The sequence below is a fragment of the Heliangelus exortis genome, chromosome 2 (assembly GCF_036169615.1).
Source record: "Heliangelus exortis chromosome 2, bHelExo1.hap1, whole genome shotgun sequence".
Taxonomy (NCBI): domain Eukaryota; kingdom Metazoa; phylum Chordata; class Aves; order Apodiformes; family Trochilidae; genus Heliangelus; species Heliangelus exortis.
Genome location: NC_092423.1, coordinates 51,607,770 through 51,634,337, shown reverse-complemented (window position 1 = coordinate 51,634,337; position 26,568 = coordinate 51,607,770). Strand labels below are relative to the sequence as shown.

At 37.1% G+C, this 26,568-nt stretch overlaps 1 protein-coding gene across 2 annotated transcripts in view; it reads right to left on the bottom strand.

The window, feature by feature from the left end:
• The window catches only part of POU6F2 (POU class 6 homeobox 2), a 306,477-nt gene that overhangs the window by 240,259 nt on the left and 39,650 nt on the right, over positions 1-26,568 (bottom strand). The window contains exon 2 of one of the 2 annotated variants that reach the window (XM_071736147.1): positions 9,216-9,387. In XM_071736147.1, the coding sequence (XP_071592248.1) occupies positions 9,216-9,387 (172 nt within the window). Of the gene's footprint in view, positions 1-9,215; positions 9,416-26,568 lie in introns of those variants that run through there. The other variant, XM_071736146.1, reaches the window with a different exon arrangement.

Below are 26,568 nucleotides of genomic sequence, written 5' to 3'. Positions count from 1 at the left end.
ACCCACAGCAACCCTGGGACTATGTCAGTAATTCAACTTTTGTTAAAAATGAAGACAGCATAATTATAGAGTGGCTGTTCCTTCCTGCCAGCATGTTTACATAGCTGAATTTAGCTGCAGAACATAGGAAGCTACATAGAAGTGACCATGTTAGAGAGGTGAAGGTTATGGACTGGCATGCAGGTATTGGTAGGACAACAACCCCACTGAAATCTGTGATCATCTGGTGTACGTGATGGAATGTCACCTCAGACCTGTCAGAATCTGGCCTCATGTTTATTCAAGTCACTAAGCAAACATGACATCTCTACACCATGTCAATAAATCCTAATTGTATGAAAAGAAAATTCAAAAACTGCTCCATATTGTATTTGTTCAAGAGATTAGCCTGAATTCAAATTATCTTTTTTTCCTCTCCAGTTAATACTGCACTATCTCAAGAAATAATTACACATACTTAATAGTACAATATTTTAAAGAATGCCTTAAGGTATATGTATTAAAAAGCAATTCTTGGCTTCTTGGTTATACATAGGTTTTAGATCGTCCTCTTGAATAAACAACTCCCTCCTCCCCCAAACACTAAGCTTCAAACAAAGCACAGAAACCTAAAGCAGACCTTGACAGCACAGAGGCAAAATGCACTCAAGTAGACCTGAGCAACAATTGGCCGTGCACATCTGTATATGCCTCCAGATGTGTGCACACAGCAACAAGCAGAAGAGGAAAGGGACACAGCTCCAGCCCTGGCTGTAGGGAAAGAGAGGGGACAGAAAGGAAAGGTGGCACTTATGGTTTTCCTGGCCTTCTGCTTTACAAGCCTTGGCATTTGTGGGTAAGAACAACAGGCAAGGCTGCGTGGCAAGTGTGGGCTGGGAGAGGGCTTTCTTTGTCTTCCGCTTGAAGGCAATTGACTGATAATAATTATTTATTTAAAATCTTAAAATTTTAAAAAGAGGGACCATATCAGATAAGAGACTGAACTTAGTGGAATCTTATCGTCATCAAACCCTACACAAAGACCATTTGAACTGAAAAGCACAAAGACATTTTCAAAAGCTAGTATTAATGTGTTTCTATAAACACTAAGCTGGTTTCCATTGAAGTAATCTAATGATAGATTGTTGTAGCCAATATTGTTCTTAATATATGAAAATCTTATTTGTGTAACATTCAAATCTTCGGACTAACGTGGAAATGGTTTAGGACTTGGATATTTTTTTATTACATTAACATATTTTACATCATATTTCAGTCACATTTGCTGATAATTCTATAAAATATATGTAATTCACTTCAAGTATCATGACTGCTTTGTTTTCTGAAACATAATATTTTCCTTGAGACAACTTACTTCAAACTGTTCAGGAACTGAAATTATAGTTTACCTTTCTGAAAAGAAAGGACGTCTGGTAAGAAAAACACAACCCCCACTCTCCCAGAAACTTTTCTTGTATGTTCTAAAATAAAAACTGAAAGCCAAACTAATTTTAGGAATAGACAAGCAGTAGTTAAGCATTAAGCAAACAAATTTTACAGTGGCAGGGGCGTGGGTTGTGCATCTCTTTGGTAGATATAGATATCCCTGGAGTATATAGAGAATTAATCCAATTTCAGTTTCTCTGAAAACAGTAGCTTTTATTTAGGCAGACGGGATGAGGTACTATTCTTCTCTAGATGACCTCCGCTTTCAAAGTAAAAGGGCTTAGTCCTGCTTCTGAGAGCATCAAAGCAGCACCACACCATAAAGCAGGGCATGTCACAATACAAATCTTCCTTTGTTTTATACTGATATTGATTTTTAGATTTTTTTTTTTATACAGGGGACAAAAAGAGTAACGAGACTTTATACTAACAAATATCATACCTTTTCTATGAAAAAAATAATATTTTTATTGAAACTCACAAATTATTACACATTTAATTGTATTCTCCTTTTACCCCTTAATTTTCTCATTAAGTTGTCATTTTAATGTAACTTCTTCCACTAAGCTCATCAGAAATTATTTTTGTAACTAGGAGATTAATGTTATTTTGGTAGCACTAACACTAATTGTAGTCATACAAAAAAAAAAATCAGAAAATAAGCCATTAGTGGAAGAAACATAAATGTACTGAATTTTCAATTAAATCCAAGTACAGAAAGCCATAAATCTGATCTTCCCATACTCTGAACACCTCTGCCCCCTGAAAAAGGACCACAGGTGATGGATGCAACAGAAGAAAGAGCTTAGGAAGTAAAAAGAATTAAAACAAAGAACAACTCAAATGTCAGAATCAACAAAACCTGGGAAGACAACACAACAAGGAAAACCAAGTGCTACATAGGATATTAAAGAGAAAAATGATCCACGGGAGAATGGCAACTGTTACTCCGAGCTTCCTACAGCTACCTCTGCCTTTGGATATTTTTAAAAAATTTATTAACCTGACAGCAGGAAACTGTATACAGATTGCCCCCTGACAGGGTGCCAGCTTGGTATAAGCACTTGCTATCTCTTTGTTTAGCATAAGGAAATCAAGAGAGGTGTTAAGTGGTGCCATGTGCACATTTGGACAAATCTAACTTTGCCTCCACCTGCATCACTCGCACATTTCCATGGAGAACTTACTTAATCATGTGGAGTCCAATAGAAACATCCAATTCTCCTTCCATCTCTTTTCTATGTTTGCTTCCTGTTTAATGTGCAAGTGTCTGATCTATTATTAATCTCAGAACACAAACCGGCAAGGATCTCAATCAAAGAAAGTAACAGTTCTTTCAAAATTACCTGTTTACTGTCTAGTAGCCAGCTAGTCCCCTTTGAAACAGCCAGCTATTTATGTTGCTTTTAAACAAGTTCGTGTGTTGTTATTTTTATAACTTCAAAGACACAGAGAAGAAAGATTAACTAATTAAAAATTAACTATTTGTCATTCGGTCATACCATTTACATACTAGGTTTTCATTCTTTTTTTCCTTCCATCTCTAATGTTAGTTACTCTGTATAGACAGAAAATCAGACTTCAAGCCTCATTTAAGAAACACATAGCACCCACTTATCTCAAAAATTTTAGCAAAGAAGTAATTAGAATTCCATGAGAAAAAACAGAATTGTCTTAAAGAACACAATTAACTTTCTCCATATTCAAAATACCTTTTTCTTGTTTGCTTTTTTTTTTAATAGGCTGTCCTTGTCACAACTCATACACAGCAAGAAGAGACCGATTTATTTCCATATCAGCAAAAGGATTTGTAAGCGGGGCCGCAATATTTGTCCTTCATCAGTGCAATATTGCTTTTCATCAAAGGTTAAAGGTGTGAGGCTCCAGTCTCCTCAGGGCTGGAATATATATGCTGGCACTGGTACCACCACTGCCTGTGCTACCTGCAATACCTAGGCACAGCAGGAATGCTGAGCTAAGGATGAATTTTCTATTTTGCCATTACATTGTCCTTTGTGTTTAAACACTCATAACATCTTCTTAGACTTTAAGGGGCATTTACTCCCCATTCAGAAGTGCAACCCCCACTGACTACAGTAAGAACTCTGCTAAGGAGTCAGACAATAACATTATTCAGAGAAGTTATTCAAGACCCTGGCTGTTTGCAAGCACTTATTTAAAAATTCTCATGTGAAATACAGCCTTCAGAAATAGCAATCAATCACACAGCCAGATTTTCAGATTCTTTGAAAACTTATTTGTTAACTGGGAAAGACACCGCTACATTTTCAAAACTGGACTTGCAAACCTGTATAATGTCCTGGTTCTATAAGCAAGCCACCCACTAACATTCCTCACTGACACATTCTTCAAAACGAAGGAGTTCTCCTAATCCACAGATTACTTGCTTTAGTAAAGGCATCACACATTCAGGAAGTAGCAGGATCAGTCCTATGGTCCTTGCAGATGGCACGGGTAACAGACAGTGTCTCAGAACAAAGCATCCACTTTGTGGAAATTCCCATATAAAATTATGTGAAGAGACAGGAATCTTTGTATGCAGAATAAACATAGTTCAAATGTTTGCTGCATCTAAAAGAAAGCTCCCATTTTAATATCAAGACCATTCAGGCCATGAACTTCTCTAACGGAATTATTCACTAGAGCTTTAAAATGCAGCGAGAGTGACAAACACACCTTGATTTCTTTCACTATAATTACCAAAACTTATCACAGTGTTCCTGACAGGCAGAGATCTCATAAGGCCTTGAAAATTTGAGGATTTAACCAAACCATCAAGAAACACCCTTAAATACACTGATGAAAGGAAAGCTTTTAGTCTGAAGGCCTTTTTTCCCCCCACAGGCTAGATACACTGCTAATGATGATAATGTGAGCTTCCTCACAGCAACCTGGCAATGACCTCTGCTCTGACCTGCAGAGACCACTGTCTCAAGAGGTAAAAGACAATTAAGCCCTTTATCCTTTGTAACTGAAATGATTCCAATGCCATAAATTCGAATCAGGGCAACCCCAATTAAAAAAAAAAATATATATTGGACAATGTATATTTTCTTAAAGAACAATACAAGGAATCTAGTAGCAAAGCACAATCATCTTGAAACAACTTCTACCCTGTTCTGCTACAGCATATAAGTGCATACTTATATAGAAAGATACACACAGTTTTGAACCATGGATGACAGTACAGGAAAGGAAAATAAAATCCCAAAGCCAGTGAAAATAAACCCTTGTTTATGGAAATGTGTGCAGATTTATTTAACTCGCATGTCCCCTCTCCATATTTCAAGCAAACACAGCATTATGAAAAAAGTAAAAAACTGGTTGTGAACCAAATTAAACCACAGTCTTCAGATCCAGCACAGGAAACCTAAGATTTAATTTCACTGGAACAAAACCGCGCCATCAAAAAAACCCCAGCAAAACAGAAGTCAGGTTTTTTCTGCCCTGCAATTATTAAATAGGAAACACTCGTGCTCTGCAATCAGAAGCTTGGTCTTGCACTCACTATATGCTTACAGCTTTATTGTTTCAATAAGTTTCATACACGGAACTAGAGGCTCAATTTAAAAGATAAATTTTATATAATACAGTAAAATTACCTTAACATGAAAGTGCATTCCCAGCTTTCCTTTTACCATCATCTAATTATGTCACAAATTACGTTCAATTAAAGATGAATTAAAGAGTGGATCTAACTCCTGGAAAGCCAGCCTCTGTCCAAAGGAGCTTTTGGTTTTTTTCCTGGGATTTTTACTGTACAGAGATTTTTATCAACAACTTATAACTGATGTCTAACCCAACATTTGATTCTCAACTGTTACAGTATTACACAGCTAAACGTGATGTATTTTTTTTTTTCTTACCAAGATTTTTTTCAGAAAAATACTTCTGAACTTATTCTAAACTTGTTACAAGATCCTGTGTAAAATGGAAACTAAGCTTAATTAATTTAGGATCAAATCCCAGTGTATTTATTCAGGTCATTCCACCGGAAATTTCAACAGCTAGACTCAGTCCCACTGTTTCTTAATTACATTATATGATGAAAAAAAGATACTGTTTCCAAAAATTTTTAAAGAGAAAATAATACACAAGATCTTTTGCAAAGCAACTTCAACTCATACTGCACCACGAAACTGGCATTCCTGTACCTGAAACATTGTAACTGTGCTAACTCCACACTTCAAAACTCCTGAGCTAATCTGTTCAGGATAAGGTCCTTATAAAAATTTTGCACTTCAGAAAGTATTTTTTGCCATATTTTTACACTCTCCTTGTTTCACATTATTTCAGTATCAGAAGTGTTTTACATGCAGATTCCAAAAAGCCCACTGGTATATACTCACAGGTGATGTGTTACAGATGCAAACCCACAGACTACAGGACAGCTTTTTCTTTAAAAATAAACAAACAAACAAAAAAACCCAAACCACACACACAGACAAAAAACCCCCCCACACAACACCCCCTCACACACACCCCCCCCCAAAAAAAAAAAAAAACCAAACCAAAAAAACCCAAAAAACCCCACCACCACCACCACAAGAAAGCAAGCAAGCAAGCAACAACCCCTCTAATCACAGCTGTGCCTATCATTACTCACAGGTAACAACTGCACCTCTGTGACAAAATGCATTCTCCTAGATGCCTGTGCATCAGTTTTAGGTGGAAGCTGTTTCAGGTGATCTGAAACTTAGCCCAGCTCCTGCCAGTATTTCTGCAACCCAAGGAGCTGCAGCATTCACCTGCTTTCTCACTGGTAGCAAAGCATCCGTAAAGAGAAACAAAAGTGTACTGCATATCTTCCTAAGTCAAAAATAAGTATAATTAATTGTACTTCTGCCCTTTCCTCACCTGCAGCAGGGACTGTTGTTGAAGAATAGTAATTTTTTTATGATTAATTGTGCTATCTGCTACCAAAACTAAAATAAATACCCACTGTTTCTATTGTATGCAGTGAAATACTGAAACAAGGAAGTTTGAGAAAAGGAGGTGGATTTTAGGAACAGGTACAGGTGAGCAGTGCAGGTCCTTGCAAAAATAAGCTCATCCATCAAAAGAAGCTAAGCAGAATGTGTCTGGTGAAGAAGGAAGGAAGCTCTTCCCATCTAGTAACTGGTATCTGTTCATCTATACAAAAATAAGACTTGTGAAATATTGCTAATGAGGGTCATTCATTCCAACTAAGTAAGTGATTTTCACAATTTTTTCAAAAAATTTGAAAGCAGCAGTGTAGAAAAACTTTGTTCTCCATTGACCTGTCTCCTCCCCTTGACCTTCTAAAATGCTCCTCCTTCTCCTGCTTAACAGATTTCGGGCAAAATTTCACACAGCATGTGTGAAATTTTATATTGTAAAAAGAAAATTATCTCTGATCACATGAAAGTTGGAGGAGAAAATTGTCAGTCTCTATACCATCCCATATCAGTAAGTCCACAAACAATTTCATTTTAGAGACTGCAAAGAAAGGCCCAAAGTATGCATTTCTAACATGCTATTCACAACATTAAACAAACAGAAAGATCAGTAGAATAATGGTTGATATCATATACCCAAGGTTTAAAAAAAATTATACTTCATTACTTTTAAATACTTACTGCAAATCTGTCTTAAGGGATGGATCTGTTACATAAAGGCTATTCACATTTCTTTTAAATAAATTTCCTCATTTTAAAATGTATCAAAATAGTCCTATTGTCCTCTCTTTTATGTTCTCAAAATTACTAAAATTAACTGAAAAGGACTGCTACTAAAAGATCTGTAGCATCTGTGATAATTGTAACAGAACCCTGATAAATGCTAAATAAGTTCATTCTGAGGCAGCTGAACTATTTAAGTTACTTTTGTATACTTGGGAACAATTCTTAGCAGTTTTAGAATGAGGCTGTCTAACACCTTACACTCAGCAACAGAAACTGCACTATATATTAATTTGTAGCTTTTTTATTAGTGCTTTTAAGTACATAAATTCTATTTGCAGTTCAGAAGCGATGTATTTTTGCACATTATTTCATATCTCAGGTGGCAAATCTAATGAAAGTGTCTGTGTATATTTCACTGTCACTGTAGAGCATCCAAATGACAATAGCAAAAAAATATCCTGCCTTTTATTACGAGACTTGCCTGATATAAAACCAAACAGGTATTTCACCACACTCAAATTAAAAGTCTATTTTTAGTTTTGTATATACCTTGCTATATTTAGTAGATGCACCCTAAACATTTGAGCTAATAGGATATGTAAACACAGGTGAAGACATTTGTACTACTTTACACAACTAACAGGCTTTTGAATTTTAGGCATCACCATTCTTTCCTAAACGAACTAAAACAATTATTAGATGCTTTTTGTACATTCAACTGCTAATGGCAATTAAGCTTTCCATGGAAACAAAGATTACATTCAGAGGGTGCTTAAAAATGGATGTGATAGTCAGTCCTGGTCTTTATTGTAATCCAGAAATTAAATTTTAGGATTTTTTAAAATTATTATTATTTTCCAATATTTACAGTGAAGTTGTCTAGTAAAATATTGTGTGCTACACCTTCTAATAAGGGGCAAATAACATTTTAGTAGAAAATTTGATGTATTCTTTTGTTTAAAAAAGCCTTGCAGCACTGTAGCTGGGATACTGAAATCTGAACACTGCTACAGATTTTCTGACAGATTATGAAATCAAAACTTGAATCTTAGAAAATGGGCTCTCATGCTCTCACCCTTAAAGCTGCATTCCCTTTAAACAACGTTTTTTTCCCTTCAACTTCCACATATAGAACCATGCAAAATAAGGAAATTTTCCATTCCTATTAAGGTTTGTCTCAAGTCACAAATAGAAATAATTAAAATGAACTCCTTCAGGAGAGCAGTCCCTCTAAACCCAAAATGTCACTATGTACCATATAGTGCTGCTCCAGCTCAGACATCTATCAACATCTATCATTCAAGCACGAGCCTCAACAACTCTACTCCCTTTTCTGATTAGAGATCAGAGTTGCTCAAGTTGACTTACAGTGTGTCATCTGTTTGAATGACAGATGTCTGTGTTGGAGTGCCACTCCTGCTGCTTTTGATTTCAAAAGGTTACAATTATCTGGCACAGTTTAGACTATTTAAAGTACATAAAAATTCAAAAGCTAATTTCTGTTTTCACAGGCTTTCATTTCTAATTTAAACTCCAAAAATACCAGCTCCATGTGCAGTACCCTTGGTAGCCTTTGTTTACTCAGTACAGAGTGTTTTCTACGGGAATGTTTCAGCTCTTTTCACTCAGCTTTATCTTTACCATATAAAATGGTAACTTTCCTGTTTAATCCAGCCTTAGAAAAAGCTCGTAGCATATGACACACACCAGCACCTAATACAATAAATGCTAATGAACTACTCACAGATAAAGACCTCCTCTACTATTAATTTGTTGTTTTTTTTTTTTTTTACATTAGAGACCACAGATCAAAAGAAAACCTAAAATATCTGCAACTTGCATAAAATAAGTTCTTTGTTGACAAAAGTTTTCAGGACTGACGCTGTCATTCTGGTAACCAGTTGCAATGGGAGCAGAGGGCTCTGTACACCTGCACGCTCCAAGCTACTCCTTCTTACTTAAAAGAAAACTAACCCGGGGGAGATGTGGGGGCAAGGGGGGAGGGGGGGGGGGGAGGAAAAAAAAAAAAAAGAAAAAAGAAAAAAGAAAAAAAAGAACGGGGGAGGGAGATTGCTCTTCCGGACAACATGGTAGCAGTGAAATGAAATACCTAGACAGACTTACCGAAGAGCTTGCTGGGAGTGTCCTCGCTGTCATTTGATTCCACAGGCGCAAGCAGGGGCTCATTCAGCTCGTTGTCTGAAGTAGCTGCCTTGTCCTCACCTCTCAACTCTGCATTCATTTCACTCTGCAGTGACAGCAAGGGCTTACTGACTTGTCCAGCTATCATTGGATCCTAGGATGGGGGGGAAAAAAGGAGTGAGGGAAAAAAAAGTGGCAGCTTTGGTGTGCGTATACTCTCTCTTCCACTCCCTCTCTCTCACACACATACACACACTCTCTCTCTCTCTTATCTCTGGCTGCTCCTGCTGTTATTGCTGGCTGCAGTCAAGTGAAGAGCTATTACAGATCCAATGAGTTTTCCATTACTCCCCACCCTATTAAAGCTCAACTAGCATGTGAGAGATTCAGGATGCTTTGGAGAAAAACTTCTATGAAAGCAACATAACCAACACAGCTTTAATTGTGGGATGTGCTTTTTTTGTGCGTATGTTTTTACACCTCACCCTGTCCTTAACATAGTAAGGAAAGAAATTCCTGTGTGCTCCAACGCCACGGAAGAGGAGCGCCCTGTGAGCGCTCCATAGTGATTTAAAGAGGCATCCTCAGCTGTACAACACTAACAAAATCAAATACACAGTTTCTAGCATTCCAGCATTTATATGAGGTTACAGAGCAGCAAACAGCCACTTCATTACATAGATTCAACAGAGAAATCTAACTATTCCCGTCTCTGACATGCTATGCTTCAAAAGTCCATAAACAAACACAAGCACACATTTTTCTTTTGAAAATAAAACAGAGAAACCATTTCTAAAAAATAGAAAATTAGGGAAGATACTTACACAAACCTTTTGCAATTAATCTTGTGTTTGGGACATTATATCCCCTGTGAAACATTACACACAAATACACATATAATTTTTTTCCTTGATGATTTGGATCTATCTTCAGCTCATTGAGGACATTTGGGGGTCAGGCATTATTTCCACGCACACTCTATTATTCCGTTTGCAAACTATTAGGCATAATATCATGACAGCACGGAAACCAGAGGGAAAAAAAAAACTGAAAAGAAAAAAAAGGAAAGGAACAAGTGACCTTGTTGCGCTCTCTGGCAGCTATTTATTGCAAAGTTCATGCCTAAATGGTTCTTATGCAGAGAACAGGTGACCAGCGAGCAAGTAGGTTGGTTAGCATGTTCCCTCTGTCCCGTCCTCACATTGGTCGATGTTTGCCTATGGGTTTTTTTAATGTATTCATGTCTGAAAAGTGAATTTGATATGACACATGATAATCTATGAAAATGTTAATCAATACAAATAGTTTAAGCTGTCATCAAATGCACTTCTTTAGTCAATACTCATATCGCTGAAAACAATGTCACTGTCACCAGGGCTTAATTTGCACAGCACTTAAATATTGGACTCTGTGCATCAATGCACTCCTCTTCAAATACTGTAGGTAAACACATTTTCTCCCTATTTAAGGCTGAAGCACTCAGCACGCATTTAGCTGAGCCGAATCCTCCCTTTTGAATACCTTGATAGGTCCACTGGAGGGCAAAATTAATACTTAATTGAATCTCACAGTCATCAAAATAATCAATACTTTTTTATTATTTATTCTTTACAGTCTGTTGACTGTTTCAAACCTCTGAGGGAATGGTGGAAAGGATTCATGGCTTTGAAACACTGTCATTTAACAAGGTAATTTTCGGTGGGGCATTAGGGGTTGTGAAACATATAATAAAACAAAAATGGTGGCTTATAATAGGAAGAAAGAAAAGAATTATATTTCTGCCATCGAACAAAACAGGATAAATAAAAAAGCAAGTGCGAGGGGGAGAGGGAGAAAGGAGGGGGGAGAGGGAGAGAAAGACTGGCTTTTGAAGGGTTTTATCATATCAAGAGCAGAGCTGAGCTTTCATAATGCTGACATTTCTCATCCTGACAATCCTAAACAAGTGGAAAGGATGAGATCGCAGATATCATCTTTCATCACATTCCCCAGCTTAAGAACCAACATGACAGCTTCTCTCCCCTTTACACTGTTAATTACTAAATAAAATACTGCTCTCTGTCAGCATTAGATTATTGCAGATAGCAACCACAAGCATTACTCCATTGTTTTGTTTTGCCTTTTTTTTTTTAAAAAAAAACAACAGTGATACCTACCTTGAACTCTTCAGAAAATAAATTAGGCTTGTGTCTACATATTGTAAATATATGAAACATAATCAATTTAATCAATGTGGTCAATTCATGTTATTGTCAGGCTAAATTGCTAGTGATTTATTAACATTTCATTTACTACATTTATTAGCTAGCAACAATCTGAACATTTCTTAGATGTTTCTAGGGAAAAAACAGAAGTTAACATATTTCTTTTGCAGATGCTATAAAAAACCCTGCTGACTTGTTTTGCTTCGTAATCATATTGCATTATGGACAGTCATTTTCCAAAGCAAAAATTTTGTTTGTTTCCTTTCATATGCAAGATTACTTTATTTTAGCAGATTTTGCAGGCAAAAGGTGAACACAAACAGCATTATCTTGAAGTCTGGGCTGCTGCCCTCAGTTTGAGCTGTTCAAAACTAACATTAAGAGTAGTTCCGTAACAAATGTGAATCAGGACAAAATTTGACTCTTCCCATCAAAGTATTCTGGGGAAGGAACTAATCCTGTCCACAGAGCTGCACTGCTAATCTGAGGACTAACAGCAATTTAATGGAAGATGCTGAATCAGTAAGATTTTAGATTAAAGTCTCAGCTGCCGAATTTTGAAGTTGAACTTGTGAAAAATGGGAGAAAGAATAATGAAGGAAATGTGACAGCACTGGAAGAAACCTCAACCCTTAGATGTTAGTGAATTCTCAGCAACTTCAACAGGGCCAGGATTTTACCTGTTAGGTACATCAATAATTCGGCCTCATCTGGTATACTTTGTTCATTTCTGGTTAGCCCATCTAAGAAAGATACATCAACAAGAGATGTGTGGTAAGAATGATAAAGAGATCGAAAGGATTGGGAATGTTTACCAAAAAAGTGAATAAGAACAAGCATGATCAAAGTATAGAAAATAATAAATGTCCGGGAGAAAACAGATCAGGAACTATTAACTCTACCTCATCTGAAGAAAAAAGGAGCCTCCACTGAAATGGAAAAGTCATAAATCTAATAATAATAAAAGATACTTCTCCAAACAGTAAGCAATGAAAATCTGTGGAACTCATTGCTGCTAGATATCACTGACATCTACACCACAATAAGCAACACTGTAGTTGCTCACATAGCTGAGCAGACTCCTAACAGTAAATTTAAAACAGTTTTGCAAAAACAAAGGCAAAGACTGTAAAAAATGAAATAATATAAAGTGCTGCCCCCACCCCCTCAGATGATACCAGAACCTGTTCTTAACCCCCAGGGTAGTTCTTCCTGTCATGTGGTGAATGAATGACAACTTTCTCTGTAAGCAGACAGATTAGGTACTGTCCAAAATTCTAGTCTACATGAAGACTCAATAAATCACCTAAATGGTGAGTTAAGGGAAAGTTTGTTTCCTTCAAAAATACACTTTTAAAAAATGTCTCCAGGCCTTCAGTTTCTTTCCATATTTATAACCATTTCTCTTCTGGGGTCGATTATGGGTGATTAAAAACTATTATTTTTGCAAAACGTGTAATAAATTCTAATTCCTGTGCTCCGCAAGTGGCCTAGTCTGTAAACTCCCTTGGGAATCAGAGGGGTTGTTCCTGTATTTCCCAGTGGCATCCCTAAAAAAAACCTCTGGAACCTATGCCAGCTGCAGGCCCAGCAGCCTCTCCTCCTCCACCCACCTACAAAGTCCAGCCCAGAGAAGATCCATGGTATTAGAGAGGATGCATCAGGGCAAAGCATTGTGTCTGTGACTCTCTTTTGCAGACAGTCTCAACAGCAGCTGTTCCTCCTGCTCGGGATGGCTGTGGGCTTGACACTCAGCATTTGCTTTTGGGGAAGGTTTTAAACGTCAGATTATCCATTGCACTGTAACACAGGGTCTTCCACTGACCCACAGCCACATAAAAGTTTTAGGTTTTCAAGACAAAATTGAAAAGTTTAAGAATGCATAAAAACTGGCAAGATGAAATTTGAGGCAAGAGTGCATAAAAGGCATCTAATGCTTCAGAATTTCAGATGGCATAATCACAAGAACAAAGTTATAGTTACATGGGAACTAAGGAGTTATAATCCCTTTATTCAAAATACCTGTGTATACCACACACATATAGTGACAAATTTTACATTCATCTCTTCCAGATACTCATATACCTTGTTATGTATTTCTTGTCCAACTATCACTACTATTTCAAGACTTGCCTATTTTCAGTGAGATTTCACTGACAGTTTTATGCAGCAAGTGGTTCCTCCCTGCTGTGTGTCTCCCTTAAGGGTTGCTCATACCTCCTGTAATTCAGCTGCAATACCTGTGCTACACCTCTGTTCAGCTGTATGCCTCCCCTCTGATTTAAACAAGATATTGGGATTAATCTAAAAGTAAAAACAATGTGGATTTGCAAAGGCAAATTACAGCCAAAACCTTTTTCTTATCTGCAGCACTGTACAAAGTACAGGAGACCATTTATCACTGTGTTGAAAGCTTTGCCTCTCCACTTTAAGGGTAAAGGGGCAGTTTCCAAGCAATACTATTTAGTAATCAAAGGCAGCTTTTAAAGAAAACTATATGGGCCTTGTGTGAAATATGCCCTAGGCAGAAGTTTAAAGTGGGAACACAGACTACTTTTATCCTTAATATAAAGGACTTGGGTGATGATAGGGCTTTATAAAGGCTTCATGCACTAGTTTAGCCACTGGACAAAATTTTGTATTTGCTGCACCAAAAACATTGTTGTTCTGAATTTAATTATATTAATTAGGAGAGAAATTCGATCCTTTGGTTTGCTTTTTATTTTGCCCTTAGTTTGGAATTACTTCGCACAGACTATTTATCTGTTCTATAACTACTTGAAATTAAGTTTCTGATGTTTTTCAGAGTATGAAATAAATCCTCCCCTCCCTCTCAGATTCTGATCTTGCACAGACTTCTGCTTGACACAAATACAATGCATGTTTGAGCAAACACCCCAATTATACTACTAACAAACATAAAATTTACACTGCTTATACATTATTCTAGCACCAAACAAGTACTCAAATTGCAGCTTTTAAAAATATCATAACTTTGGAAAAAATATTCTAAGATGTAACTTAGTTATAGTTTCTGAGTGAGGAATACATTAGAAAGACTCTGCTGAGGAGAAAGTATTGGATTTATTTTGTGCCAGCTACCTGTGAAATTTAGGATTACATTCTTCCTATGAACTACTTCTTCCTTCATCATATTGCTCCTAGAGATATTCATTTTTTTCTATAAATAAAGAATATTCAGGGGCAGCCTGAAATTGATTATTCTTTAACATTGTTGTATCAGCTGTTGCTAATATGCTTGGTGTTTCCATCCCAATCTATACGCTTTATGCAAACTACTCTGAATCAACCTTTTGTCCCCCGGTAGCCTCTTGACCATTGCTACTCATTGGCTGACATTTCCCTGGAAAAAGTAACAGAGAAAAATCTCATTTTCTTCACAGCCATCTGTACCACCATCCTTAGATGGATGTTTCTATAAGCAAAACAAACAAGACTTCTGATGTATGATCATTGATCTCCCTTCACTATTTCATCTTGTACTTCTATTTACTCCATTACATACTTATATTACCTATATTACTCATATTTAACTTACTAAAATCTTCAGTATTGCCTCTCCTTCCTCTTACAGCAAAAAGCTGATCTAACCCCAGCTCTTTTCACTCAATACGAATATTATCACACAAAACAGTCTCCGCTTTTCTTCAGCTACAATGGTATTTATTCTCCTCATGAAAATCTCTGCAACAGAAAAAGAGTTCTTTTCTTCTCCCTTTTCTCAGTACTGGTGTGACTTTGGACTTGGTATTTTTCCACTGATACTCATCTTCACATCCAGTGTGCAGGTTGCAGTTAAAAGGGAGCATTTTCTAGTTAAAACTAACATATCTAACTAACCAGTGCCTAATTATACTCAAGTTCTTAATAGTACTGAACTTGAATAATTTAACTAGGGCAGTCAGAGAGAGTATTGCTGCCCATAGTGCTTTCTTTCATTTAAATATTCTTCTCAGGTTAGCCAGTAATGCCAGGATGGTCTCCTTAATATATTTACTTAATTTTAATTCCTGCCAGAAACTGGAATGGTTAGTGCTGGTTAGTATAACAGAGTTTCTGACAGGAAAAGGTTTTTTTTCAGAATCTCACTGAGATTTTAATTGTAGCTTTTGAAATCAAAAATGGAAATAAAATCTTTTTTAAAAAATAAATTTTATGCTGCAACATCCCTTGAATTGCTGCCTTGAGACCAAGATGTTACATGTTTTCAAATCATTAAAAACTTCATTATTAACCATAATTTTGCCCCTCCTGAACTATTTTGCCTAATGAAAATGTTTCACTATTTCTTACATCTATTGAAAGCAAGCTGAAAGGTTCACAAAGGACATCCTAGTCAACTTGCTGGTCAGATTTCTCTTCTACATGCTGACTAGAAGCTGTAGGATGGGGACATGCACACAGCAGCTGTACGGTGATAAATGGCTAGGACACCATTTATATTATAATCAACTTTGGTTTATTGCTCTAAATGTGCCCCAGCAGTCATGCTGCATGCTTCAAATGGAAAAGAATGGCAAATGATGCTGGTTTCACCACAAAAAACAAAAACAAAACAAAACAAAACAAAAAAACATGGAACAAATATACTCATTGCAAAACATGTAATTGTTTGAGTTTTCTACCACCTACAGGGTGAAGGATGACAGGAGCAGTAACTTTGGCCTCTGCCTGATTACAATTTAAATTTAAATTACATTCTGGCTTACTGGAAAGGAGCTTGTTCACCTGTGGATATGTAGCAGAAGTTTGTACGCATATGGAGATCAAGAGCCAGAGAAGTACTGTTCTGGGAAGCAAACATGCTCCTCAAAACACATGACAGATAACAGTGCACAGTCACCAGGAGAAATAACAAGTTTTGAGAAAGGTGAGAGAAAGCAGCCTTCTTCTAGTTGAAGATTCTTGCTTTGCACACAAAGGCTGACCCTGTTTTTGAGAGACCAGAAGACCATGACAGGACAAAGGCAGAAGAGGCAGTAACATTTTTACAGGGATCAAACTGGTGGAATAAGATTTCAAAAGACTTTCCCACTCATTTCATAGAAACTTTTAGGTTGGAAAAGACTTTTCCAAAGAAATTTCCTACTCTTCCACCACCTGGTCTCCCAAAAGAAGCAGATGATGTAGGAAAGCCTTTTTCTTTGCCTACAAGAATGCAAAGGTGAGGGACTTGTTCAGATGTCAGGTAGTGATAGGACTTGGGGAAATGGATACAAACTAGAGAAGGGCAGATTTAGATTGAAGTTAGGAAGAAGTTCTTCACCATGAGGGTGGTGAGACACTGGAACAGGTTGCCCAGAGAGGTGGTGGAAGCCCCATCCCTGGAAGTTTTTAAGAGCAGGCTGGAGAGGGTTCTGAGCAACCTGATCTAGTGGGAGGTGTCCCTGCCCATGGCAGGGGGGTTGGATCTAACTGACCTTAAAGGTCCCTTCCAACCCTGAAAATTCTATGATTCTATGGAAGCAATTCAATCTGAAATTAGAAGATAGCTCCTATCAGGAGTAAGACCTTGACACATTTTCTTCATAGGAGTGGTGGATAATTCCCACTGATCTCTGAGTCTTATTCTGTAGGAACCAAATTAAACTTAAGAACCCATCCAGATAACTACAAGCCTGTAAGAATAACTGGGATTTTATATAACATGTATACTGTAGGGCAAACTTGCCAGAAGACTTAAAAAAATTTCCATCATGAAAAGGAAAACATCCTCTTCCATTAAGAGAAATAAAAATTTAAACATTTCCATAGAGGTATTCATCACTCTTAATATACCATTCACCCTAAAAAATACTATTCTCCCATAATGTAATAAACACCTATTGTAGCTGTCTACGTGACGCTTATTATGAAAACAAAAATTTCTCATTCACCCCAAAAATTATTTCACATTGTTTTAGTGTTCACACCGACCACCTACGGGAGACATGAACCTGTTACCAAATCATGGCACTATCTTCACATGAACCTGCCAGTACTGTAACTTGCCTTTTAATTTTAATATTTTCATAATATCTATTTTGAAGGGGTCTTCAGTACAAAGCTTTCCAGATGATCATGCTACCTGTTTTAAAAGATCCTTCTACAACATAGAGAATGCCCTTATCAGCAAAATCCTTCTTCATGAGGAAGGAGAGGCCATAAAGGAACTAAGAAATGCAATAAAATACTCCATGGGATACTATGAATTAGTCTTTCCTAGATGTAAGATTACTCAGCATGATTTCCACCACAAAGGACTGAAATTATATTAATTTGGCCCACTCAGAATTTAAATATTTAAAATAACTTATATAATTTAAAACTATACCGTTACTGTTTTTCTGTATTTTGACAGTCTTTGTCTATACCATGCACACACTAGAAATTACTTTGGGGGAGGAAATATCAGAGACAGAATTAAGTTTAAATTGCTCTCTTTTAGAAAATAGCACATCCACAACCATGCCAAAACCAAACTTAGAATATTTTTGAATGTTGATCATGTATGAGTAACTTGACTATGCAGCAGAGAAGGGACTCTCAGCAATTGAGACTCTCTTCTTGTCTTAGTTAAACAAAAACTTGATTTTACATAACCTGTTAGGATTTGCAAGTTGTAAAACAAAGAAACCATTAACTTAAATTTTTGAAAACCAGACCAGAGGTTAAACAGCAACCTAGCTCACCAGCAAATTCAATTACTTGCATTTGATCTGGGAAAACCCAAATCAAGATCTGTCTGTAGCTGGCCATGGACTTGGCCATATGAGTAAAGTTTGCTCCAGAAATTCCAAAGACACATGAAATGACACCTACTAAATATGTGTTGAAATGGGGACATATCAGTGTTACTGCAATGAAGTCACCTTTTCTAGTAAAAACTTCTTTTGCTGAAGATTTTTTCAAGTAGTTCTAATCTTATTCCAGTTTCATACAACACTTGGTTGAATGTAATTTTTAAAAAGTTGCAATCTATAATGCAATGCACAATCACAACATAGACCATTTTAGAAATTGGGTATATATTTTTCCTGAACCTCTCAAAATTCTTTATTAAAACAGGTATATTAAATAAAAAACACACCAGGCAAGTAAAGATTTCACCAGATTATGACAATTAAAAATTGCTGGAAAACCTTTGTTTTGATACCAAATTGTTCTTTGCTATTTTCAAGCAAATTAGGAGGTCTGCTTTGAATTCTTCTTCCTAAAGACAACTGAAGACTTCCAAATTCAGGACAGCTCAGCTTTGATTTTATATATTATGTGATTAACAACATTGTCAGTTCTTATGGGTGCCTTCTGTGGTGCTTGCCTTAATACACCATGCTTGAATTCCAGTGACAAGTATGGGAAATCACTTCTGCCATGGCATCTCTACTGGTACCATACCTTCTAGGGAAGGGCCCTCAGGTTTCCTTTTATCTACTCTATACATAGAACAAAATAGCAATAATACCCATCTATTAGAGAAACTGAAAGCTTCATCTGTACTGAGTCTCACAGACTCAAATGTTCTTTTCTTTTTCCAGATAATAGAAGATGCACTCCCACAAAATGTGCAGCTCCCAGGTTAAGTGTGAGAATCCTAGTAAGTTTTCCCATGGTTCTCCTACACTGAATTCATCTGGCAGCAAAACCTTTCCTTATAGATGCTAAACATACTTAACAGTGCCACAAATACTGCAAATCAGAATTAAGGCTTTTATATTTTCCAAGGCTTTCCCATTCATAAATGAGTGCATTTTTAAAAAAAACACTAGAAAAGATCCTTAGGGTTACTGGTCTTCATATCAGGTCTTCATCAACATCTCAGTACCACATCTTTCTTTTCACCTCGTTTAATGTTTCTATTTTTTTCTTATGTTAATTTCTAATTAAATGTATTCCAGGTTCAACATGCCTGGAACTATCACACAGCTTCAGACTTCTAAGGAAGTTTCCATGAGAACTTGCTTTTCTTTAAGAAATTGAAGCCTAGAGGGTGCTCCACCTTTTTGTCAATACTCTGCTGGAAGTTGCAGGTACAAAGTCCCAGTATTTTGTTCATTATGCCAGGTACTATCTGTCACACATCACACACAGTACTAGTATTATGTGTTGGACATTTAGGAGGATCACAGTCAAAGCAGTGAAACAACCGCTTTACTATTAGTGCCTTAGAACAACAAAAAAGCATAAAACTTACTGATAATTTCAACAGCAATTAGAGTAACTGTATTATCAATAATTAAAAGAATAAATAAGCAGTCCTCACATCTGTTGGCATTTTCCTTCCTGGAAAATTCTATTATTTAATAGGTACTGCTTGTGTTTAGGTTTGGGGTATTTTTTTGTTCTTTTTATCAAAAAAGTTGTAATTGCCTCCCAATTGTTTCTTAAGGAAACTCCTTCTAAATAAATGATCTTTAAAGGCAGAAAACCTGATCAGAAAGTAAAACAAGGCATGCTACTACAGCAACACTTTGTTGCTTGCACCTGTTATTTAAGAACTGGCCAACATCACTGGGCTGCCCAGTTTCACCCTAAAAGGGTAACTGTGAGTGGCATCCTTAGAGAAAACAAGAATAAGTGTTATGGATTCCCTTCTGCTTCAACAACAGAAAAATTATTACAAAATCCTGCTATTGTTTATCACGATCATATATAATGTATGGTCATATATATCATAAACATATATGCAAGTTCCTAGCAATACTGATTCCCTATCCAATGAAGCTATCTGGATTGGTGCCAACTGCTTCAACAGGAAGAAACCTATACTCTATTCTCCAGACAAGAAAACACAGATCTATGCAAAGGCCCCAATATTTTCACTAAAATCAGTAACAAAATTTCAGTAGGTTACCCTAAATGTAGTTAAGGTGCTTCAAAAAAAGCATAGGTCAACAAAGAAATTCAACCAGCTTAATCCTTACATCAACAAATATCCATCTCTCCTGTTTCTTAAACCAGTGGCACTTCTGACCTACTGCACTGCTCTTCAAATAAATAAATAAGTAATCAAAGAGCTGCTCTGCAGGTCCTCTTTTTGCCTGGGAAAAAAACCTCAACACTGGGGCAACTTTAAAGAGCCTTCTAAGAGCAAAATATGCTTTTTCCTTTTGCTCTCTTGCTACTCACTGGTACAGTGCATGGCCTCCATCCTCCCAGCCTGAAGATCTCAAGAAGAATTAGGAAACAGATCTTCATTTCAGAGAAGGAAGACAGGAAAGTAAAACCCTGTAAAAAAGGAGTGAAGCAGATCTCATCTCTGTTGCTGTCAGGCCTGATCCTTCTTCGTTTTCCTATTTTTCCATAGCTGGAACTAACACGCCTGTTTCCTCAGTAATACTCACTTTCCAAACAGTGACTGATGTAACATAGAAAACAACTCAGCCTCCCAGTGGATCATGGCTATCAGTCCTTAGACTACTAAGATTTTCTTCTAGCACATTTATTCCTGGTTTGAGTGGTTACAGCAGTTTAAGTTGTGGTGAGTTGACCTCAGCCAGCAGCCAAGCATCCACAAAGTCCTTCTCCCACAGAATGGGGAGAAAGCAGAAGGAAGGAAAGAGGGCTTGTGGAGCAAGGAAAAGACAGTTTGACAGATTAAGCATAAGGTGCATGTGCAAGCAAAAGAAAATGAGGAATTTTTTCCCACTGTTTCCTATTGGCAGGCAGATATCCAGCCAATTCTAGGGCAGCAGGGCCTCAGCATTCATAACAGATATGTGGGTAGACAAAACACCATAACCACAAACATTCCCACATCCTCCTTCTTTCCCCCAGCTTTTAATACTGTACACTTTATCATATAGTATGGAATATCTCTTTGGCCTGCTGGGATCAGCTGTCCTGGTTGTGTCCTTTCCCTCTAGCACAGACCCTTTGCAAGCACTGCTCCACAGCAGCCAGAACACCAGGGTGTCATCAGCATGGTTTGAGTCACAAACCCAAAACAGAGCACCACACACACAGGTATGAAGCAAATTATGCCCAGCCAGCCAGTCCCAGTACAGCTCTTCAGACCTCCAGTTTAGGAAGTTGAGTGGAATATGTCTGTGACAGTCTTTGAATTCACTTCTCTCAGTCAGGAAGCTCTGCTCAGCTCAGAGGCCTGAGAGTCCCAGCTCACCTGCTTCCTCTGGAGCCAAACACAGGCTCCTTCCTATTACTGGACTCCAACCTAACAAATTTATCTGTGAACAGCTGAACAGAAATCAGGTAATGAAAGCATAAGCAAACAGACTTAGGCAACCACCAAATAAGTAAAACTGGTGTGAGTATAATCAATGACTTAAACCACCCTCTTTTTCTCTTGTTTGCATTTTACAGAAAATTATTATTCATAGATGTAAATAAATTTCTCATTTAATTTTACTCACATTTACTTCATCCACTTACATCTTGGGTTATTTAAGCATTTCTCAGTACTGTAGTATCTCAGTGCTTAATCACATCCTTTGATCTCTGTTTCCATGCAGACTAAAGTGTCTTTAGAACTCGTGTGGATATTAAAATGTTCTCTTTGGCCATAAAATCAAGTTGGTGGGCAATTATTTCAATGTGACACCTTATACAACCTCACCATCATGCTTTCACTTGAAACCTTGTAAGTCAAGGAAATTATATTGTAGTCATGGATAACACATACAATTTTTCCTGTTTGACATCCCATTATCGCAATAACAGCCACAATGATTTGGGAAAAAGCTTTTTTTCCATAAAAATGTGCTACTATTTTTTGCACTCCCAGGTAAGCACATTAGTTAGGAACACAATAATACCACTCAAGTAACTATCATGAAATACTTGCTTGTTTCCAATACAATGTAAAGTAATACATACACATGCCCATATGTAGATTAGTAAGAGACGGTCAACAGCTCCTTCACAAGACTGAATCACTTGCACGAACAATTGATTCACCTGTCCAGTCAAAATAGCAAAACCATTAAATATACGTAGCTAAATATATTAAAAATAAATATATATAAAAATAAATATATATTAAATTATACTTAGCTTGGACGTGGAATCAGTTGTGCAGCATCATGATATGCACATACACCACCCCTGCAAAGCAGGCAAAACTCTAGCAGAAAAGAGAAACTGTAACCTGTTCATAAGTAATATTATTTGTACAGCTCTACCAGCAATTCCCAGCCTTCCCTCTTCTGCTCATCTTTCAGCTTCAGATTCTAATGTTCACAACTAAATTTCTGCTGGGCTCAAAACTACCTCTTCATGTGGGAAGCCTAGAAACTCACAAGCCTTGAACTTCGAAGGGAATGAGCTTCAAGAAAAAAAAAAAAAGAAAAAAAGAAAGAAAGAAAAAAAGAAAGAAGGAAAATGAGTAATAGAGTAATGCCAGTTTTAGAGAACTATGGAGGATTAAGTATAGAATATCACTTTCATTACATTCTAAGGCCAAGTGTTGCATGGAACAGGAGTTAATAAAATAAGGACAAAATCTAAATCCACAATGATCAAAAGCTGGATTGCTTTTCAGTTTCCTAGGATCATATATTAAATGCAAAGAAACATTGAATTCTGTTCCATGTATCAGTTAAAGAAAAGCTACTGAAGGGTTGTGCTATAGCCTAATTAGATTAATCAGAAACTCACCAGGGATTGGGGTACATTAACATGAACCGCATGCTTAAGTAGCAATTCCCTGGACTTTATCATGTCAAAATCTGCCTTACCTAGTAGTTTAAAGCCTTTATGATCTTAGTAGTCTCATGTGGCTGCATGCACACACTCATAGAACTGTTACTGACTCCATACCATTCCAGCACAGCAACTAAGAATAAGTAGTAATCAGAAGAGGGCAGAGAATCTAACAGCACAGTTGATCAAATTACTTGTTTTCTAAAGAAAATTTCTATCTGCAGTATTATTTATTCTGCTTTTACAGACATCAGGGAAAAAAAGGAAAATTGAATGAATGTGCACTTATGACAAGAAATAATTCAAAGAAAATTTATACCTCTCTCCCTCACACCTACACAGATAAGGCAATGCTTTCAAAAGTACCTAAACATGCAGTTCCTATGGTATCAAGGTGATTTGGAAGACCACAAAGAAAATGCATGAGACTGCAAAGTGACGACACAAATGTGCACTTATAGTGGGCTTCAAATCCCAGGTTTTAGGGGTCTCATCATGTTAGCCTCCTGTGCAGTCACTACATCCATAGGATTTTTCTCTTAAACGACCTAGCATTTGTACACATCTTTAGAAGTCTTTAATGAAAATATCACAACATACTGAAAAGCACTTCAAGAATCCCCACCACATATGCTAAATTTATTGTAACAGAAGAACTGGACTGCTGTGATGAAACCAAAGACATGTTTATGCTGTGGTTAAATGATGACTTCATGATATGATAGTAATTTATCTACATCTGAGGGTGTAAACTGGTCCTCTAAGCATGTAACCTTCTTAAGTGTGGAATCAGTGGGACCACTTATATGATCAGATTCTGTGAGGCTGGAGGCAAGCAGTGGGGGCAAATTGCTAAAAGGTAACCACAGAGCTAAGTAGGTGGAAAAGGATGAAAATTACATTGAAATATTTTATAATGGGTATTATGATTGGGGAGAAGGGGGGTGCGATGGGGGGGAGCTTGAACAAAATCAAGTGTTTAGCCTGCAACCTTCCTCTGAAAAGACAAGTAGAAAAAGCTGTTACATTTGTGATATTTTAAGTTCTACAGGACAAAGAAATGTGTAACACAGGAGTGCACAATTATGCACGGCTATGGTGTCTTTAAGAGAGATTACCAAAGATCTTTCACCTTGAACTTGCTGCAAGTCAAATAAATACTTTTTGCACTATTATCCAGGAAAAAAACCCAAACACTGAACTGACAATGGATGCAAAAATGAGAGAACACATGGGTTTGTGCTTATTAAATCTCTAAAAGTATTTCCCAAGTTTGCTGCGTATCTTTCTAAATGCTGTCTCTAAAGACTCAGTCTAGGAAAGTGTGTTCCTTCCTGCCTCATCTACCATATTAACATCATTAATAAGTTATGAACTCAGTAACACCTCAGCACTCGGTATTCTAATCCTATTGCCTTCATTATGGTCTTGCAAGTGTAATTTAGCACTTCGTTTAAGGCAATGAAATTCAAAAGCAGTCTACAAGTGGAGCACAGTTATTATGTTGCTGATGACAGCATGCAGCAGAGTCCCTTCCAGTCTCCCAGTCTGTTTCACAGATAAAACAGTAGTAAAATTTGATTTTGCTTAGTATGCTTGATCTCCATACATGTTTACACTGGCAGGATATTTTTAACAGAACTATAATGCATACAGATGTTATTTAGAAAACAATCTCATCTTAACTATGAGCACAACTGTTACATACTTTCATGGCAAAGTCCTATTTTGCTGCAGCTCCCATTGCTTTGGCTTGCAACACTTATTTGCAAATTAAAATATAAAATAAACCAGACACATTCTGAAGACCAACGAGAAAATCTGCCAGACAAAAATCTGTCAGACAATTCCTGTTTGCAACTCACGGGAGCAAGTGGCAAAAGTATATGCTCTGGAATTTTTCACTTATGACTAATGTGCTCAGGTTTCCTTTTAGCTCAAGAAAACTTATTACCAATGCTGAATATCTTTTATATAATGTGAAAATATTTAGATGTTAGAGCTTAAATCTACTGAAAGAAATAAACCGAGTAAATCATATTATAACTTAGTAGAGCTAATCTGTGCCAAAGAAGTTCCCATTTTCTCAACAATTTTTGGAGAGCATTTCAGATCACATACTGTAATAAAAACCAATTGAAGAGGGGAAAAAAATGCCCCTCAGATGCTGCACAGCTGCAAATGATGACTCAGTAGTAGGAAGGAACACAAAACCTTGAAAAAAATTGCAGCTTAAAAGGTCTTTGTAGGTCTTCATCTGTGCATGCAGACCCCAGCCTCAAGGCTTCACTTCTTGTGCCCCGTTTTGAAAAGCTGAAGTAAAGGAGAACCACACAAGGGGTGCAGGTGAAGATGAGATAAATTTACCAGACCTGTGTTTCCTAAGAGAAAGCTGGAGGGGCTGTGACCCATTCACAGTGGCCGTACTGCCATCCAGAGGTAGGCTGCAGCTCAAGAGCAAGCAAGGCACCTGGAACTGGCATGGAGCAAAGACCTCCCTTCAGCCCTCAGGGCAGACTCCAATTTCCAGGGGGATGTACAACTGATGGGGCAGTTTAGTTCTGCAAGGGCATAAGGCTGCTGCTGTTCATACCATTGCAAATCATGGATCTGTTGCAGAATAGCCTCCAGGTAGATTTTTCTAGTTTAGTGCCAGCAGTCTCATTTTTCAGGACAGTTAAATGCATGCACACAAAGCTTTGTGGGCATACAGTACTGTTGGTCAAAAAAAAAACAACACAGAACCAACAACCATGGCAATAAGGGAGAAGGGCAGGCTACTATATAGATGGTCAGAATAGTATGAGATGGTTTTTTTGACTGCAACCTGAAGTGATATGGAAGTCTGACTGAGTCTAACCAAGAGATCAAGCATCCCTAAGACACAGTACTGGCATTCATGCATTTCCTTCCCAGGCTTTCATGGTGAAAATTTCAGTTTACTCCCTATATTTTTACTTCATTCAACAAGTCAAAGGAACTCAGAGATAAAATGTAAGAGATCATTTAGACCATAGGAGAAGGTAGGAATAAGGCAAGATAACAAAAGTGAGCAGCCTATCAGTTGGTGACTGTGATCCAGAACCTGATCCTATAAAATAGACTCTGTGGTTGCACCTGGCATCAGCGAGAAGCAGCTAAGTAGCTTATTTATCTAAATGAATACAAACACGTTCTTATCTCTTGACCTAGACTGAGAAGCAACTGTCATTGCAACAATCATTTAGTGTTGAAATATGCAGTAAGGTATCTCACAGTTTAATATTAACAATCAAACAATGCAAAAGTTATTTAAGCATTTTTGTACCTTAATATAGAATTTTGCATGTGTGAAATGCTTAAAATTGAAACATTGATTTTAGGCTTAATTTAAAAACTATAAGGGGAAGAATATTTGTCTTGTGAAACAAATAGCAGAAGTCACAAAAAGTATTCCTGCTCTATGCCATGCACTGAGTTGTAATAATCTT